This window comes from Triticum aestivum, chromosome 5B (assembly GCF_018294505.1).
Source record: "Triticum aestivum cultivar Chinese Spring chromosome 5B, IWGSC CS RefSeq v2.1, whole genome shotgun sequence".
Classification (NCBI taxonomy): Eukaryota; Viridiplantae; Streptophyta; class Magnoliopsida; order Poales; family Poaceae; genus Triticum; species Triticum aestivum.
The window spans coordinates 358,108,525-358,127,955 of NC_057807.1; the positions used below are offsets into that span (position 1 = coordinate 358,108,525).

The 19,431-nt window shown below is 42.3% G+C and overlaps 1 protein-coding gene across 1 annotated transcript; it reads left to right on the plus strand.

The window, feature by feature from the left end:
- The first annotated feature begins 290 nt into the window (after window positions 1-290).
- Window positions 291-5,531, plus strand: LOC123111845 (protein FAR1-RELATED SEQUENCE 5). The gene is made up of 3 exons (XM_044532722.1): window positions 291-614; window positions 2,286-2,401; window positions 2,490-5,531. Exon 3 carries the CDS (start codon window positions 2,752-2,754, stop codon window positions 5,293-5,295), a length of 2,544 nt encoding a protein of 847 aa, XP_044388657.1. The 5' UTR covers window positions 291-614; window positions 2,286-2,401; window positions 2,490-2,751; the 3' UTR covers window positions 5,296-5,531.
- The last annotated feature ends 13,900 nt before the right edge of the window (window positions 5,532-19,431 follow it).

Below are 19,431 nucleotides of genomic sequence, written 5' to 3' on the forward strand. Positions count from 1 at the left end.
TGAAAATTGACAAACTTCCTTGTTTGCAACACAAATTTGATGCACCAGAAGGCATACTACGTGGGCATGTAGGATCAACCTGGCTCTCGGGCTCATTTGAACCACCACCGATCTGTCGTCCGCCGTCGTGAGCCAGTGCTGCGGTGCTACCTGGGCATGTAGGATCGACCGGGCCTTCACCGCCATGAACGAGAGTATGTTGTATGCTAGAGCGGCCGCCATGGACAAGTGGGAATGGGCTGGATGCTTTGAGATTGTGATGTCCACGTGTTGTGCATCCGAGCGGGAGAGTTAGACCCGGTCTCGTAGATTTTTTCCCCCTCGCTCGCCTCCTAGCTCACGAACCACAGCGCCGCCATGTTCTCTCCGCCGGCGCAGCCCAGATTCGACCCCCTGCGCCCCACCTCACCGACGAGCTAATCATTCGTCGTTCCTCCTTGTTATCTACGACAACGCCGCCCAGGTGCGACCCCCTGCAGCGCCCCATCCGATGCGCCCCCCGGTCCAGTACGCCGGTGCGTCACCCGGGAATTAGGTGGCCGCAGCCACCATCACCACCCCGCTTCTTGCCTCACCAGTCTGCCCGGAGGATCAACCGCTTGCCGGCTACTGAAGTAAGAACAGTCAGTGGCTGCTCCTTTTCTTCGGTCCCCCAGTTTTTAGTTTCTGCAAAGCAAGTTGGTTTCTATTCTGCCCAGTATTCAATGATAGATATGTTCATATCCTATTGAATATCAAATGTTGTTGGCTGTGAAATCGAAGTGTCTATTGTGTATTAGAACACTAAATCATCAACTAATTTAGGTGTATTTGAATCTTAGACAACACTAATTTGCATACCCATGTTGGTGGCAATCATCCTTCCGTTATGTTTTCAGATTTCCATGCTTCCAACAAAGATGAGTTAGTTCAGGTAACACTCTTCTTATGCTTCCTACTTATGGAGCTTCCAAATTACACTGACTATATATCAGTGGTGGAGGACGGAAAAAAATTAAGGTGGGGCGGACTCTAAACCATAAAAGAATTCGATGTAAAATTAAAGTTGTCGTATACGTCTGTTTGTTTGCGTGGCCACGTTGGGCCGTGGTTTTCATTCACATGGATAGAAAATAGACGCGGGTGGACGAAATGTGTCGGCCGTTGGAGTTGCACTGATGACTTGGTGTTGTGTGCTTTTTTATTTATTTGAGGGTACTTGGTGTCGTGTGTGTGCAGGAAAGGAACAAAGATGTCGATGATTGGATTGAGCGTTAGCTGCTGACTGCCTCTGGCTCACAGCCCAAATTTTCATTGTGCTGCTCACGGCCCAACAATGCAATAACCACCAGGCCTTTGCAGCATGGGTTGACCTTCCCTAAATAAAACCAAAAACTAGCGACTGATGTGTGCCTAAGCCTTACTGCGATACGTACACATATACGTACCTTGCAGGAAATCGAGGTAGGGCGGGCGCCCACCCTCGCCCTACCGAGAGCTCCGCCTGTGCTATATATGGTTGGGTCTACATAGTTTGCTTCCGTTGTTCAACCATTTTTGGTGAATTTTGGAGTGTAGCTGTTAAAAATTGCATCTCCATGTCCGCGAGAATCTTTGTTAAATTTTCTATGCTTCAATTAAAATGAGCCATATTGGCATTGCACATTTTCATGCTTCCTACTCATGGGGCTTCTAAATTGTACTTGTTCGGTGTCCATAGATTGCTTCCATATTTCCTACTTCCTTTACAAAATTGTCGAATTTCAGATATGTATAATGCAGCCAATTTATCCTCTTAATTTGGAGCGGTAGGTTCTATTTTATTCTAATTGTATGTGTTGATATTATGATTGCCCCCCTTCTTTCAGTGTGTGTAGGCTAGCAAAAGTACCAATTTCAATTGATGAAATTAGTTTGTAATCACAAAATGATGCACACACATGTTGCCGCTAGGCATTGCTAACTTCAGTTTCAAAATGTTATGCTTACACTAGGCATGGGTATGTTATAGCATGAAACTGATGCTTTGTGTATCCATGCTTCTGAAGTTTATTGAATGTGTTGTTCATTCCAGATAGTTTGCTGCAATGGAACATGCTTCTACTTTTTTCTGTACTTGTTACGTTTCATATGTGTGTGTGTGTGTGTGTATTGCATATACTGCAAGTTCACACCTTTCAGATTTCTTTGTTTCCAATTGTGAAGTCAGGTTGCCATGCTACAAACTATTTTATTTCTTGGAGAAGTTCTATAGTAGTGATTATTCCATGCCTTGAAAGCTAACTACATATGCTTCTACTGTGTAGGTAGTTTGCTAGTTTGCTTTCATGGTTCCTGCTTCCGTAGTCTGATCCCTAGCGGTTCCCATGCTAGTTTGCTAGTCTGATACCTAGCAGTTCCCATGCAGCCGAGCAACCCGAAGGTACCGCGTTTCTTCTTTGCTCACTAAATCAGCCTCCTTTCCCTGCATTTCTGTTGGAATCCGACGTCTCACTGGGTCAAATTACTAGGGTTCTTGCTCTCGATTTCCGCAACCGGAGTTACCTGCTTACAGTTCTCGGTGAAGTTATTGAAGCATCGGGTTTGTTGCTTCCCCACAGAAGGTGTAGTGGCATCATAGAACCAGAGGGAGAGAGACCTGGAGTTGTTTTCTGGTTTTTGGGTTGGACATCAGAGAGTGGCAGCTGCTGCTGGTTGGTTTCTTGGTTCTTGATTTGCTTCTGTGGTGGAGACTGGCTAAGAAGACGAGGGAGGGTATTGAGGGCAAGGGTAATGGAGGTTGGGGGGCAGGCGATGATGGAGCCCCAGGGGGTGGAACTCGAGGATGACAGCATCAATTTCTGGGCCTCCCTTGGCGTGAGCACCCATGTCCATGGCGTTGACCAGATGGCGCTCCACAATGTGCACATTCTTGACCACCAAGGACAGTCACTGCCACCGGCGGTGGTCTCACACCCAGAGTCTGTCTGTAAGGAGTTGTTCCCTGTTGAAGTCGACCCATGCCTTGAGCCCCGGGTGGGGATGGAATTCGAGTCGGGCGAGGCTGCCAAGACCTTCTATATTGCTTATGCTGGCCGTGTTGGGTTTTCGGTCCGCATTGCTCGGTCCCGTAAGTCCAAGTGCAGTGAGTCCATCATCATGCTAAGGTTTGTCTGCTCAAAGGAAGGGTTCAGCAAGGAGAAGCGTGTTGTTGCAGGGAAGAAGACAAGGAAGAGGCTAGCCTCCATCAGGGAAGGCTGCAACGCCATGCTTGAGGTGCTTCGCAGAGGCGACAACAAGTGGGTTGCCACCAAGCTTGTCAAGGAGCATAACCATGAGGTTGGGATGCCCAGCACAGTGCACTATATAGCCACTGAGAGCGATACTATGGTTGACCCATACATTGACATGGAGTTTGAATCCCTTGAGTCTGCCAAGACATTCTACTACTCGTATGCTATCCGTGCGGGATTTGAAGTTCGCGTGCGCCAGTCTCGAAAATCACAAGATGAGTCACTCAAGATGCTAAAGCTTGTGTGCTCAAGGCACCGTTACCATTCAGGACGGGAGAACAATGGAGACGATACCAAGAGAGATCCCTCCAGAGACGGTTGTAGTGCACTGTTTGAGATAATTCGGAAGGACAAAGGTATCTGGAGGGTCTCCAAACTCATCCTAGAGCACACTCATGAGCTGAACCCTGCACCAGCAAGCAGCGTTTGTTGTGTCCGCTCACAAGGTGAGATACTTGTCATTGCAAAGAACTTTGCTGACACACGAAATCTTCTATTGAATGGCCAAGATTCTCAGCCTCGTAGAGAGATCCGGTATAATGATCTGGGGCCAGAGGATGCTCAAAGCCTACTTGAATATCTTAAAAAGGTACAGGCTGAGGACCCTGCATTTTTCTATGCTGTGCAGCTTGACAAGAATGAGGACACGGTCAATATCTTCTGGGCTGACGCGAGTGCTAGGATGGCTTATTACCATTTTGGTGACGCTGTTAAGTTTGAGACAGCATACAGGAGCAACAAGGAGCATATACCTATTGTCATATTTTCAGGTGTCAATCATCATGTGCAGCCTGTTATTTTTGGCTGTGCACTACTTGTTGAAGAATCTGAAGAATCATTTGTATGGTTATTTGAGAAATGGCTTGAAGCAATGCATGCGAGGCCTCCTGTTTCTTTCGTAACAGAGCTGAACCAAGAGATGGCAGCTGCAGCTGCCAAGGTATTACCTGACACCTGTCATATTTTCTGTGAAAAGCATATATTAGGCACGGTCAAGGAGGAGTTGCATAGTATTTATCCCGGACTAGACCATTTCATAACTGATCTGAGAAAGTGCATTGATGGATGTAGAATAGAAGAATCATTTGAATCATGTTGGGAATCAGTTCTCATGAAACATGGCTTTAGAAATAATGAACATTTACAGTCTCTTTATGATATTCGCAAACGATGGGCCCCTGCATACACAAAGCAATCATTTCATGCCAGAAACCTGCTTGCACAAAGCTGTGAAAATCTTGAAAAGATTATAGATACATACTTCTCGTCCAAGACCCAATTACAGGTGGCTGTGCAGCAACTTGAACAAGCTATTTGTAATTTCCATGCGAAAGAAGCCCAGGCAGATTATCTGACAATGTTTCAACTACCAGCACTGAGGACTGCTTCACCAGTGGAGAAACAAGCAGGTTTAGTATTTTCTAGGAAAGTGTTTGATATATTTCAGGAGCAATTTGCGGAGTCCTTTGGGTACCATGCAGAGAGGCTCGAGGATAGGATGCTACACAAGTACCGCCTAACAGTAGATGATGGGGACGAGGAGGCACATATTGTCTCTTTCAGTCCAGATCAAACTACAGTGTGCTGTAGTTGTTGCTTATTCGAGAGCTGTGGAATCTTGTGCAGGCATGCTCTTCGAGTTTTTATCATCGAAGGAGTGCGTTTCCTTCCAAAGGCCTATGTCTTGAAACGCTGGACAAAGCATGCAAAAAGTACTGTCACCTTGGATAACTACATTGAACTAAGGGGATACTGTGAGGATCCTTCAACTTCAAGGTATAATGATCTTTGCTATGATGCAATCAAATGTGCAAAAGAGGGCTCAACATCCACTGAGCGCTATAAAATTGCTAAAGAGGCACTATGCAAGGCTCTTGATGAAATAATGCCTACAAGGAATATTAGAGAGCAAAATTCACAAAACTGTACAACATCATTAAAAAGTCCAGTCAAGAAATTTGGGACAGCCAAAGGTACCTCTGGCAAGAGCATAAAGAGGCCAGCATTCAAAAATTCCCTTGTGGAGAGCAATGGCAATAGATGACCAGATATTGTGAATTTGAACATAATTGATTTCACCTGCTCTGACCTTGTATAGTTGTAGTATCATTCAATCTAGTAGTCTCTTACGCTGTGGCTGGCCACGGCCTTTTTCCTGTCAGTTCTAGTAACAGCAATGGTGCTAATGAATCATTTGAGACATTACTGTTCAAAAAGAATGTAGGAACATATGCCCTTCTTGGGAATTTTTTATGAATGGCACTGTAGGAAGGGCAATTTTGTTACATGGTAGTACATCCATAATTTTATACGTATCATTTGCATTACCAATGTAGCATAGCCCTATGTTAGTTGGGATTCACTTTTTTATACTAAAAGACTGTTAAATTGCGGTTGTTGTGTCTTTATTGTGGAAGTGACAGTTGTGCTACAAAAACTAACTGCCTAATCGAGTACTTATGCAGTTAAAGCACATGTACTGCTTAGGACAGGCATTTGTATGTTTGAGTTCTGTTCTTCTTTTTGATCGTTTGTATGAAATGCAGTATGTTCTCATGGACATGTGTGTTGCACATTTAGGTATCTATATCTTTTATATTGTTAAATGACGCAAGTTAATATAACCATGAGCCTATCACTATTTGATATATTCTACATTTTTTTTACTTTGGATTCTCGTCTTTTGTTGTATTTTTGTAGGCACAGGAATTAACAGTCTTGTGATAAATGGATTTTTAACTTATTCTGGTCCTAGAATGTTATTGTTTCATACTATTTCTTGTAAATTATAATCTCTAACTTCACCCAGATGATATACAAATGCCCTTATGCAGGCATGTTGGTCCTAGTAATGAGTTGTTCACGCCATGCTGTACCAGATAAAACTGCACCCTGTACAGATGGTCATAGTTGTGGTTTCAGCTGGGCAGCATAATGGCATAATGCCCTTTGATTGACCACATCATATTTTGATATCTTTGTCTGTTTCTATTTGCTGCAATTGCAAACATCCTTATTCTAGAAGGGTAGTATAGCCCTTCAGTTTGGTTTTGTTAAATACTCCCTCCATTCACAAATAGTACGATGTATATAGACGCGTTTTAGTGTGTTTGTTCACTATGTGGTCCATATTGAAGTATCCAAAACATCTTATATTTGTAAACGGATGTAGTATATGTGTACAACTTTCTATGCATATCTAATTAGTTGCATTTAAAACTATATTCATCAATCATCACACACCCAGACTGTACTTTCCTTCACTCAATGACTACAAAGAACTTGGTCTGAATTTTCCATTTGTATATATCTCGATACCAATATTACACACGCGCGCGCGCGCACACACACACACACACACGCACACGCAGCTGTGTGCATTTGTGTTGGGCTAGGCAACCAAACTACTCGCTCTTGTCAGATTGTAAGATTTGGCTAACAAACTTTGTAGCCAAACAGAATACTATTGTGATGAGCCGGAGTGTTTGGGTCCAGGATTGAGACACCATTCTTGTGTATGATTTGTGCTGTATGGTCGCATGTACACATAAAGCCAAAAGGCGATGTGACAACTGATAAATCAAAAGAGGAAAAACTCCTTTTGCAATGTACGAACCAGTGTTTTTTTAGGGGATGTACGAACCAGTGTTAACATGCAAGCAACTCGTGGAGCCATTAGTACCTACTTGCAGCAGCATGCGTAGTTCGAGAGATGGTGGGCCTGGACTATTTCTTTTTAAGAAAAGGCTTAAGCCCGATTTTATAAATAAAACCAACACGGCGAAGCAATCAACAGACACAGGTTCATCGTGATACACCAATACGGGAGCTCCTAGCTGACGCTCGTGGGCGTCAAAAACACGACCTTCCGCGCAGGGCGCGATCTGAATGGGCTGGCCCACTCACTGGCGTCACAGCGAGGCAGTTACTAAAAAATCCCAAAAAACTACGCTGTGTCAAAGTATTCGAACTCACAACCCTACGCTAGATTGTTACGGAATCTTTCCACCTGAGATACTGCGTCATAATGATTAGTGTTCTACGTGCATTCTTAAGAACTAAACGTGCTGACAGTTCCCAACCAAAAAAGAAAAGAAATCAACCATTGAACATTTTTAGTATACATTGAACATTTTCGTGATATACAATGAACATTTCTTAAATACACATTGAACATTTTCTGACATATGATGAACAATTTGAAAAAACACATTGAACTTTTTGTGATATATACTGAACAATTTGAAAATACACATTGAACATTTTTGTGATATACACTGAACTATTTGAATATACACATTGAACATTTTGTGATATACACTAAACAATTTGAATATACACACTGGACATTCTGTAATATACGTTGAATTTTAATGCACAATGAACATTTTCTTAAGGTACTTTTAACAAATATATTTTGAACATTTTTGCAATACATGATGAACTCTTATATATAATACACTAAAATAGAAGAAACGTAAAAAACAGGGAAACACAAATTGTTCATCATATTAAAGTTTTAATGCAAAAGTACATGATAAAACATGTCCTTCAAGTATTAATGGACGAAAAAGAAAAGGAAAAAAAGAAAGAGAAGAGAAAGATAAAACCAGGGAAAAAACAGAAGGAACATGAAAGAACCAGAAAGGTAAAAAAACAAAAAGGCGACAGCAGAAACCACAACAAAACCACTATAAACCAGACAAAAGATTGAGAAAATCAAAAGCAAAAAACCACAGAAGAAAAACATAAAAAAGACAGGAAACAGTGCAGGGAACAACAACGGACGAACAAGACATGAATCCCGTACGTGGGCCGGCCCAACAGGACGCTCGCCTCAGCGAAGGCTCAACATTCCGACGCTAACGAGCGTCAAATAGGGTTTTCCCATCAATACAGCGAACAAGCAGCAAAAGACTGGACCTAGCCGTTTCTAACGCGGCCTGGTCTCAACTTCACCCCTATGCTGGACTATGCAATTTAAAGATGAGAAAATCTGACCATACGCCAATTCTACTGGATACTGAGCACTTATCGGGTGTAACAGAGAGTTGGCCGAGGAAGGAGATGAAGTTCGAAGCAAGATGGCTCGCTGAAGAATCTGTGGAGGAGATCGTTAAAACAACATGGCAGAAAGCGATGCACCTTGGTCTCTGTCTCACTGCTCGGGACAAATTGGACGTGGTACATAAAGACCTGCACGCTTGGGATCGCCGCATTCTGAAGGCGCGACGGGCTAGGATTCAGAAGGCGCAGAGTAAGCTCGAAGCGCTGATGCAAAGTCTATACACTACTGGAGTTAAGATGAAACAAAAATAGCCGCCAATACTCATTGAGAACTAAGACACGTTTGGAAAGCTAAATTTCTTTTGAAAATCAAAGTGTTTATGTGGTTTGTGCATAAACAAGTTATTTTAACTAAGGATAATTTGACAAAACGCAATTGGACAAGATCTATCAGATGTAGTTTCTGTGACCAACACGAATCAATCAAACATCTCTTTCTGGATTGTCCTCTGGCAAAAATTTTGTGGCAGTCCGTTCACATAGCTTTTAACATTACTCCACCGAATTCTATCAACATGTTATTTCGGACGTGGCTTGATGGGATAGATTACGATACATCGAGACACATTCGTGTAGGAGTATGTGCTTTATTATGGGCAGTCTGGAATTGTAGAAACGATCTGGTCTTTAACAGAACAACAAATACTCACTTTTTGTAGGTTATCTTCAGAGCCACTGCGTTGATCCGTATGTGGTCGCTACTCACTCTGATGGAGGCCAGGGAGCGTTTGGTTACTAGGTCTACCCGATGGGAGATGGTAGCACGGGATATTTTCAACCGGTTTGGATGGCGGTCATGTAATAGGATAGGCATGTAGTGCTCTTATCTTTTTATGCCAGCCGGTTGTGGCTTTTCCATTTTACTGTTTAGCTCTTGCTGAGCCTTTTTTCGTTCGTTATTAGAGACTTGGAGACTTATGTTGGATATTGTGCTTATTAATAATATTGACCGTATGCATCATTCTGATGCAGAGGCTGGGGCATGCCCCCCTTTTCAAAAAAATACTCATTGAGAACTTACTCGAGCAGGATGAGATTTATTGGGCTCAAAGAGGACATGTAAATTGGCTGAAGCATGGGGACATGAATTCTTCATATTTTCGGCAGTTTGCATCAGCTAGAAGGCGCATGAACTTGATAAAAAAAGTTGAAAGATGATAGCCAAAACTGAGTAGAAGGTAATGACAACCTCAAACCCCTAGTGGGTGACTACTTTTGTAATTTGTTTACCTCCAGTTTGGGTGGACTAGATGAGGGTCTGTTAGCATCTGTTAAAACTCTTGTAACTCTCTCGCAAAAAAAACTCTTGTAACTCATGATATGTGAAAGCACAAGTGCTTCCTGGGTGATTTTGGTAATTAATGTTAACATATCTCTTGTTGGACTAGTACTCTTACCTAGCATGTTTCAGATAAATTCAACAATGGAGTGGCATGGACTAGAGGATGTGGAACCCTTCAAGATGCTAAGGACAAAGGATTGTCTCAAGCTCAAAGCACAATACTCTACATTTTACTTTTAGTGATCCAAGATCACATTGAGTCCATAGGAAAGCCAATACTATTAAGAGGGGATGAGGTGTTGCTTAATGGCTTGCTTGATCAAAGTGCTTAGTGCTATGCTCCAAAGCCCTCAAATACTTTCTCACATCCACATATGCCCCAAACCAATAGTCAAACTCGGCCCCGCCGAAACTTTCTATCCGGCGCCACCGAGTTCAGTTGACATAGCCACTGCCAGAAACCCTAGTCTTTTCGGTCTCACCGATAGGGATCTCGGTCTCATCAAGATGGGATTGTAATCTCTCCGTTTCCCTTCGTAACGTTTCGGTCAAACCGAGATGAGTGATCGGTCCCACCGAGATTGCAATGCAAACTCTCTGTTTCCCATTCGTAATGTTTCGGTCCAACCGAGATGAGTGAATTGGTCCCATCGAGTTTGCCTGACCAACTCTCTGTTTGTCTACTACCAAAATCGGTCTCACCGAGTTTGTGTAATCGGTCTCACCGAGATTACGTTATGCCCTAACCCTAACGATATCGGTCCCACCGAGTTGACATGTCGGTCCCACCGAAATGCCTAACGGTCACATTATGAACTAAATCAGTTTGACCGAGTTTCAAGATTCGGTCCCACCGAGTTTGGTAAATTGTGTGTAACGGTTAGATTTTGTGTGGAGGCTATATATACCCCTCCACCCACTCTTCAATCGTGGAGAGAGCCATCAGAACATGCCTACACTTCCAACATACATTTTCTGAGAGAGAACCACCTACACTTGTGTTGAGGTCAAGATATTCCATTTCTACCACATACATCTTGATCTCTAGCCTTCCCCAAGTTGCTTTCCACTCAAATCTTCTTTCCACCAAATTCAAATCCTGTGAGAGAGAGTTGAGTGTTGGGGAGACTCTCATTTGAAGCACAAGAGCAAGGAGTTCATCATCAACACACCATTTGTTACCTCTTGGAGAGTGGTGTCTCCTAGATTGGTTAGGTGTCACTTGGGAGCCTCCGTCAAGATTGTGGAGTTGAACCAAGGAGTTTGTAAGGGCAAGGAGATCGCCTACTTCGTGAAGATCTACCCGAGTGAGTCAAGTCCTTCGTGGGCGCCGGCCATGGTGGGATAGACAAGGTTGCTTCTTCGTGGACCCTTCGTGGGTGGAGCCCTTCGTGGACTCGCGCAACCGTTATCCTTCGTGGGTTGAAGTCTCCATCAACGTGGATGTACGATGGCACCACCTATCGGAACCACAGATAAGAAATCTCCGTGTCTCCAAATTGCATTTGCACACTCCAATCCCATCCCTTTACATTCTTACAATTTGCATGCTTTACTTTCCGCTGCTCATATACTCTTGTCATGCTTGCTTGATATGTATTGTGAATGTTAAAACTTGTGCTAAAACTCCACTTCAACTTAAAGAGATTAAAAACTGCAACTTTTCTTACTTAGAGTCTATTCACTACCCCCCTCTAGACACCTCTTCTCGATCCTTTCAATTGGTATCAGAGCATTGGTCTCTATTTCTTTGGTTTAATCACCATTGGAGGAAGATGGATGAGTCTACTTTGGGGAGTCTTAGACATAGAGTGCCTATACTTGATGGAGAGTATTTTCATGAGTGAAAAAATAAGATGCTTGTGATTTTCAACGAATATCATTTGAACAAGTACATTACTAGCCCTTGTGCACCTCATGTTGATCCTATGCATCCTACTCTTGATGAGTCAATTGACATGATTCGCAATCTTAGAACTGTTGATCTTATCACTAGAGGTTTGCCTAGAAATTTGATAGGTTGCTTGCCTACTCTTAAGTGTGCCTACACCATATGAAAATTTCTTGAGGAACGTTTTCCAAATTATTCCTTGCAAAATCTAGATGAAATTCTCCATAAGTCTATTGCCTTGAGTAAGATGAATTCCAATGATCCTAAGTTTGGTGATTGTCTATTTGAGCTTACAAATCTTATGCGTGCCAAAGGAGATGTTGGAATTATAGCAATAATATTTCTGAAGCTATTAGAATTCATAAAGAAGATCGTTGTCAAACTCATTCTAGTGAATCATCCTCTCTAGGAATTGATCCATCACATGACGATGTTGAACATGGATACTATGATGAGGATGATGATAGTGACTTTGATCTTGATGATGCAATGAGACACTTTGGTCTTATGGCAAATCTTCGGGGATACATGGCAGGAGGAAATGAATGGGTTCTTGATAGTGGATGTACCGATCACATGATCGGAGATAAGGATATGTTTCGTGAGCTTGCTGAAAACGACGGCCCTCGAAAGTATGCCAACTTTGGTGACAACTCAAAGGGTAAGGTGGTTGGCCTCGGTTAGGTGGCCATCTCACATGATAGCTCCATACAAAATGTCATGCTCGTTGAATCTCTTGGCTATAATCTGCTTTCTGTTTCTAGACTAGCTGACTTTGGTTTCAATGTCCTATTTACCAAAGTAGATTGCCAAGTGTTTCAGAGAGACAATCATAAAATGGTCTTTACCGATATATGTAGAGGTGATCTTTACATTGTAGATTTCACTAAAAAGGCTCAACCTAGAACTTGCTTAATTGCTAAATCTTCTAAAGGTTGGTTGTGGCATAGACGGTTAGGTCATGTGGGCATGCGAAACCTTGACAAGCTTATTAAAGGCAATCATATCCTTGGCATTAATGATGTCATATTTGATAAGGATAGACTTTGCAGCGCTTGTCAAGTAGGTAAACAGGTTGGAGGAAGGCATCCCGTGAAGAACATCATGACCACAAGGAGGCCGCTCGAGCTACTTCACATGGATCTTTTCGGTCCCAACGCTTACAAAAGTCTCGGTGGAAATTCTTTTGGTCTAGTCATAGTCGATGATTTTTCAAGATTTACGTGGGTGTTCTTTCTCGATGATAAATCGCAGGTCCAAAAGATCTTCAAAAACTTCGCTAGGAAGGCCCAAAATCAATTTGAAGTGAAGATCAAGAAGGTTCGCAGCGACAACGGAACGGAGTTCAAGAACGCAAATGTGGACACCTTTCTTCATGAAGAAGGGATTTCACATGAGTTCTCAGCTATGTACACACGTCAACAAAATGGAGTTGTTGAGAGGAAGAACCGGACACTCATCGAAATGGCGAGAACGATGCTTGATGAGTACAAGATGCCGAAGCACTTTTGGGTGGAAGCGGTTGAGACAGCTTGTCATGCAACAAATCGCTTGTATTTTCACAAGCTACTCGGCAAGATGGCATATGAGCTCCTCACCGGTAACAAACCCCAAGTTGGATACTTTTGAGTATTCGGCTCAAAGTGCTACATTCTTGATAAGCATCGTCATTCTAAATTTGCTCCTAAATCTCATGAAGGTTTCCTACTTGGTTATGGCTCAAACTCTCACACTTACCGTGTCTACAATAATTTCACCCGAAAGGTTGAAGAGATGGTAGATGTGAAGTTTGATGAATCTAACGACTCGCAAATAGAGCAATTGCCAATTGATGTAGGAGACAAAGACCCTTCGGAAGCAATCCAAGACTTGTCTATTGGCAAGATTCGTCCAACGGGGGTGAAGGAGAGTACCTCGTCCGTCCAAGTGGAAGCTTCCACCTCACGACAAGGTGAACCAAGAGTTGACACGGAAGCATCCACAAGTGGGACACACCAAGACAAAGAAAACGAGGGAGTACACCAAGATGAACATCAACAACCTCCTTCTCCACCACGACAAGAGAACGACAACGTCAACAATGAAGAAGGCCAAGAAGAAGAACAAGATGAATAAGATGTTCCACCCAGATCCAAGCAAAAGCTTCCACGAGTTCGAGCAAGAGTCGCCAAAGACCATCCCATCGAGCAAATCTACAATGATATCCAAACCGGGAGAATCACTCGCTCTAAAATTCGCCTGGCTAACTTTTGTGAACATTATTCATTCATCTCTAGCATTGAACCTATGAAGGTTGAAGAAGCATTGGAAGATCCGGATTGGATAAACTCCATGCATGAAGAGCTACACAACTTTGAGAGAAATCAAGTTTGGACATTGGTTGAGAAGCCCAACAACAACTACAACATCATTGGTACCAAATGGGTATTTCGCAACAAGCAAGATGAAGATGGACAAGTAGTTCGCAACAAAGCACGTCTCATCGCCCAAGGCTACACTCAAGTCGAAGGTATGGACTATGGTGACATATGCCCCCGTTGCTATACTTGAGTCCATTCGCATCTTACTTGCCTATGCTAATCACCATGATATCACCTTGTACCAAATGGACATTAAAAGTGCTTTTCTAAATGGTGAAATAGAGGAGGAAGTTTATGTTAAGCAACCTCCCAGCTTTGTCAATCCTAAGAAATGTAATCATGTTTACAAACTTCACAAAGCTCTTTATGGTCTTAAACAAGCTCCTAGAGCGTGGTATAAATGCTTGACCAAGTTCCTTATTGAAAAAGGCTTTGAAATTGGAAAAATTGATTCTACTCTTTTTACTAAAAGGGTTAATGGAGAACTATTTGTGTGCCAAATCTATGTTGATGATATTATATTTGGTTCGACTAACCCTCACTTTAGTGAGAAGTTTGGAAAGCTAATGTCAGAGAAGTTTGAGATGTCTATGATGAGTGAACTCAAATTCTTTCTCGGTTTGCAAATCAAGCAAACTAAGGAAGGTACCTTTGTCTCTCAAACAAACTACACCAAGGACTTATTCAAGAAGTTCAATATGCAAGAATGCAAAGGTATGACTACACCCATGCCTACTAGTGGACATCTTGATTTGACCAAAGATGGTGAACCGGTTGATCAAAAGGTTTACCGCTCCATGATTGGTCCATTGCTATATCTATGTGCATCTTCCGATATTATGCTAAGTGTGTGCATGTGTGCACGATATCAAGCGGCCCCTAAAGAATGTCATCTTAAGGCTGTGAAAATGATAGTGAGATACTTAATACACACACAAAATTTTGGCATTTGGTATCCTAAGAGGTCTTCTTTCGATCTTGTTGGTTACTGCGATTCGGACTATGTCGGAGACAAGGTTGATAGAAAGTCCACTTCGGGTACTTGTCAATTTCTTGGTAGATCTCTTGTGTCTTGGTCCTCCAAGAAACAAAACTCGGTATCCTTACCCACCGCCAAAGCGGAATACATTACCGCTGGTTCATGTTGTGCTCAATTACTTTGGATGACCCAAACTCTCAAGGATTATGGGATATATGTGAAACATGTTCCATTGCTTTGTGACAATGGAAGTGCTATCAAGATTGCTCACAATCCTGTGCAACACTCTCGAACTAAGCATATTGAAGTTCGTCATCATTTCATTCAAGATCACGTTGCCAAAGGGGACATTGATCTTAAGCATGTTTGCACCGATAAGCAATTAGCGGATATATTCACCAAACCTCTTGATGAGAAAGTCTTTTGCCGTTTTAGAGGTGAATTGAACATCATTGATGCTTCAAACTTGGAGTAGGAACTCCATTTGTATACATGCAAAGCATGAGCCTTTGACTAATCCTTGATATTTCTTTCATGTTGCTACTTATATGTCTTGGATATATTTGCACCTTGCATGCTATCTAACCCTTGTAGGTACTCGGATGGATCTAAATCTATGAGATTGCAACCCACTCACATCTTGAGAAAATTTCTACATCACCAAGTCTCTACACAATGGTGGTTGAAGACAAGGAAACACGAAACCCTTCAAACATATCCTTTGACAAATTCTATATTTAGTTTTATAATTGTCATTTTGGATACACAAGTGCTCTTCCTTGCAAGACTAACCCATGTAGGTAGATGAACTCAAATTCCAAGTGGAGCTCCCAACTCTTGATGAGCTACATCAACATTGAGCAACCCACACAAGTTCAACTACATGATCACGATCAACACCACCACCCAAGGTATGTTATTCCATCTTAGAGAAGCTTTACTCCAAGTCATGAGTCAAAGCAACTCAACAAGATGTGAATACATCAAAATGCTTAAACGGAAAATGGTAACCCCATTTTGAGCTTAAACGATGAGTATGACCTATGATCAAGTGATCTCACTTGACTCCTAAGTCAATATACTCTAACATAGGTGACATTGTCGCCGACCAATTCTAGATGAAGTTCTCTTGTGTTCTTTTCTGCACTCCTGCATTTGTCTCATGCATATTTGTTTCCCCTTTCAAAAAAAACTTCATCTAGATTTCTTTTCTGATTCTTTTTGTTCCCTGCATCCAATTCTTTGGAATTTTTTTAGTTAATTCCTTGCAAATCCTTGTGAGATCTTACTTGACTAGTGAGCGGAGGTGACAAGTGTTTTCTCTTTGATGAACTCGGTCACACCTGTCTGTTGTTTTCGGTCCAACCAAACTCTTTCGATGCAATCGAAGCACACAACTCGATGCCACCGATTTCATTGCAGGAAAGACAGCTTGCCACTTGTTCCTACATTCTTTTGGATCCAGCTCCACTCAATGATTCTTGTCCTCTACCAGCATCACATTTGACTTGCTACTTTGTTCTGTGACTCAAGGACGAAACCCATTTGTAACAAAAATCCAGAAGAACCCTTCTTGGAAATTGATGTCAAAGGGGGGGAGAGAGATGACATCAAAGCTTAATCATTTCTACAGGGGGATAAAATACTTAGGGGGAGAGAGTTCTTCTACAAGGAGACAGAAGTATCACTTCAAAAGACCCCAGATGCTTGGTGTTCAAGAGGAGAGAAGTCACATGTCTTTAAGAGGGGAAAGACATGTTCATATTTGACAGTTTGCATTAGCTCTGTTTCTTTTCTTTGCTCTGATTTTCTGTTCCCTATCTTCTCCCACTATCTCATGCTAGATTCAGGGGGAGCAAGACATCTAAGGAAAGGAAATCCTTGAATTCATTGCACATCTTTACCTTTGAGGACATGTCTATATCCAATGGGGTACTCAGTACTCACTCTCTACATGTCATCCCAGTCTTGGTACTCTTGTGGTTTCTTTTGTTTGCTCTGGCTAGTAGGTGTATCTGTGTTATCTAACCTTCCTTACACAGGTTCATTCCTTCCTAAGCCAACTCAATACCACAAGGTAAGTATATGCATCACAGTCATGTGTATGAGGATTTCTTGCTGATGTACATACTGTTTGCAAGGACTCATGAACATGAAGGTACATTTCCTATATTCACATCATTTGCTCTGATGCATATAGCCAAGATACATGTAACACATTGCTTACTCTGTCATGATTATGCATTCACATGCTCCTATATTCCATATTTACATGATTGCATACATGTAGGGGGAGCCTATGGACGTTACATGTCTTTCCAAAGCTTTACTTGTTATTCACTATATCTTTATCTAAAGCTTTTATGTATGTTGTCATCAATTACCAAAAAGGGGGAGATTGAAAGCATAAGTGCTCCCTGGGTGATTTTGGTAATTAATGTCAACATATCTCTTGTTGGACTAATACTCTTACCTAGTATGTTTCAAATAAGTTCAACAATGGAGTGGCATGGACTAGAGGATGTGGAACCCCTTCAAGATGCGAAGGATAAAGGATTGGCTCAAGATCAAAGCACAAGACTCTACATTTTACTTTTAGTGATCCAAGATCACATTGAGTCCATAGGAAAGCCAATACGATTAAGAGGGGATGAGGTGTTGCTTAATGGCTTGCTTGCTCAAAGTGCTTAGTGCTATGCTCCAAAGCCCTCAACTACTTTCTCACATCCACATATGCCCCAAACCAAAAGTCAAACTCGGCCCGCCGAAACTTTCTATCCAGCGCCACCGAGTTCAGTTGACATAGCCACTACCAGAAACCCTAGTCTTTTCGGTCTCACCTAGGGATCTCGGTCTCACTGAGATGGGATTATAATCTCTCTGTTTCCCTTCGTAACGTTTCGGTCAAACCGAGATGAGCGATCGGTCCCACCGAGATTGCAATGCAAACTCTCTGTTTCCCTTTCGTAATGTTTCGGTCCAACCGAGATGAGTGAATTGGTCCCACCGAGTTTGCCTGACCAACTCTCTGTTTGTCTATTACCAAAATCGGTCTCACCGAGTTTGTGTAATCGGTCTCACTGAGATTACGTTATGCCCTAACCCTAACGATATCGGTCCCACCGAGTTGACATGTCGGTCCCACCGAAATGCCTAACGGTCACATTATGAACTAAATCGGTCTGACCGAGTTTCAAGATTTGGTCCCACCGAGTTTGGTAAATTGTGTGTAACGGTTAGATTTTGTGTGGAGGCTATATATACCCCTCCACCCACTCTTCATTCGTGAGGAGAGCCATCAAAACATGCCTACACTACCAACATACATTTTCTGAGAGAGAACCACCTACACTTGTGTTGAGGTCAAGATATTCTATTCCTACCACATAAATATTGATCTCTAGCCTTCCCCAAGTTGCTTTCCACTCAAATCTTCTTTCCACCAAATCGAAATCCTGTGAGAGAGAGTTGAGTGTTGGGGAGACTATCATTTGAAGCACAAGAGCAAGGAGTTCATCATCAACACACCATTTGTTACCTCTTGGAGAGTGGTGTCTCCTAGATTGGTTAGGTGTCACTTGGGAGCCTCCGTCAAGATTGTGGAGTTGAACCAAGGAGTTTGTAAGGGCAAGGAGATCGCCTACTTCGTGAAGATCTACCCGAGTGAGGCAAGTCCTTCGTGGGCGACGACCATGGTGGGATAGACAAGGTTGCTTCTTAGTGGACCCTTCGTGGGTGGAGCCCTCTGTGGACTCGCGCAACTGTTACCCTTTGTGGGTTGAAGTCTCCATCAACATGGATATACGATAGCACCACCTATCAGAACCACGGATAAAAAATCTCCGTGTCTCCAAATTGCGTTTGCACACTCCAATCCCATCCCTTTACATTCTTGCAATTTGCATGCTTTACTTTCCGCTGCTCATATACTCTTGTCTTGCTTGCTTGATATGTATTGTGAATGTTTGCCAAAACTCCACTTCAACTTAAAGAGATTAAAAACTGCAACTTTTCTTACTTAAAGTCTATTCACCCCCCCTTTAGACACCTCTTCTCGATCCCTTCAATGTGAATGAATGTCTGGTTGCCCCTGTATACAATAGACGATGTACGAAAAGCCGAATTTCGGCACTTTACATGCCATCTTCTTTAAGAGGTTTTGGCATATCCTGGGAGACGAGTTGAAAAATGGAGTTCTGGATGCTATAAACAAGAGGAAGATACCGTTAGCCCAGAATTTGACGAACATTATTTTGATACCGAGAGTTGACAGTCTTGAGGTAATCACACAAAATAGGCCTATCAGCCTCTATAATGTTGTTTATAAGATAATCTCAAAAATGATTGCTAACAGACTCAAGAGGATACTGTTTGAGATTATCTCCCCAACACAAAGTGTCTTTGTACCTGGGAGACTTATTACAGAGAATATTTTGGTGGCGTATGAATGTTTTCATACCATAAAAAAGAAAGCTCATGGTCAGAATGGATATTGTGATGTCAAACCGGACATGAACAGAGCCTATGACAGGGTTGAATGGAGCTTTTTGGAGAAGATGATGTTGAAGATGGGTTTTCATAAGTAGTGGGTCGAGATGATT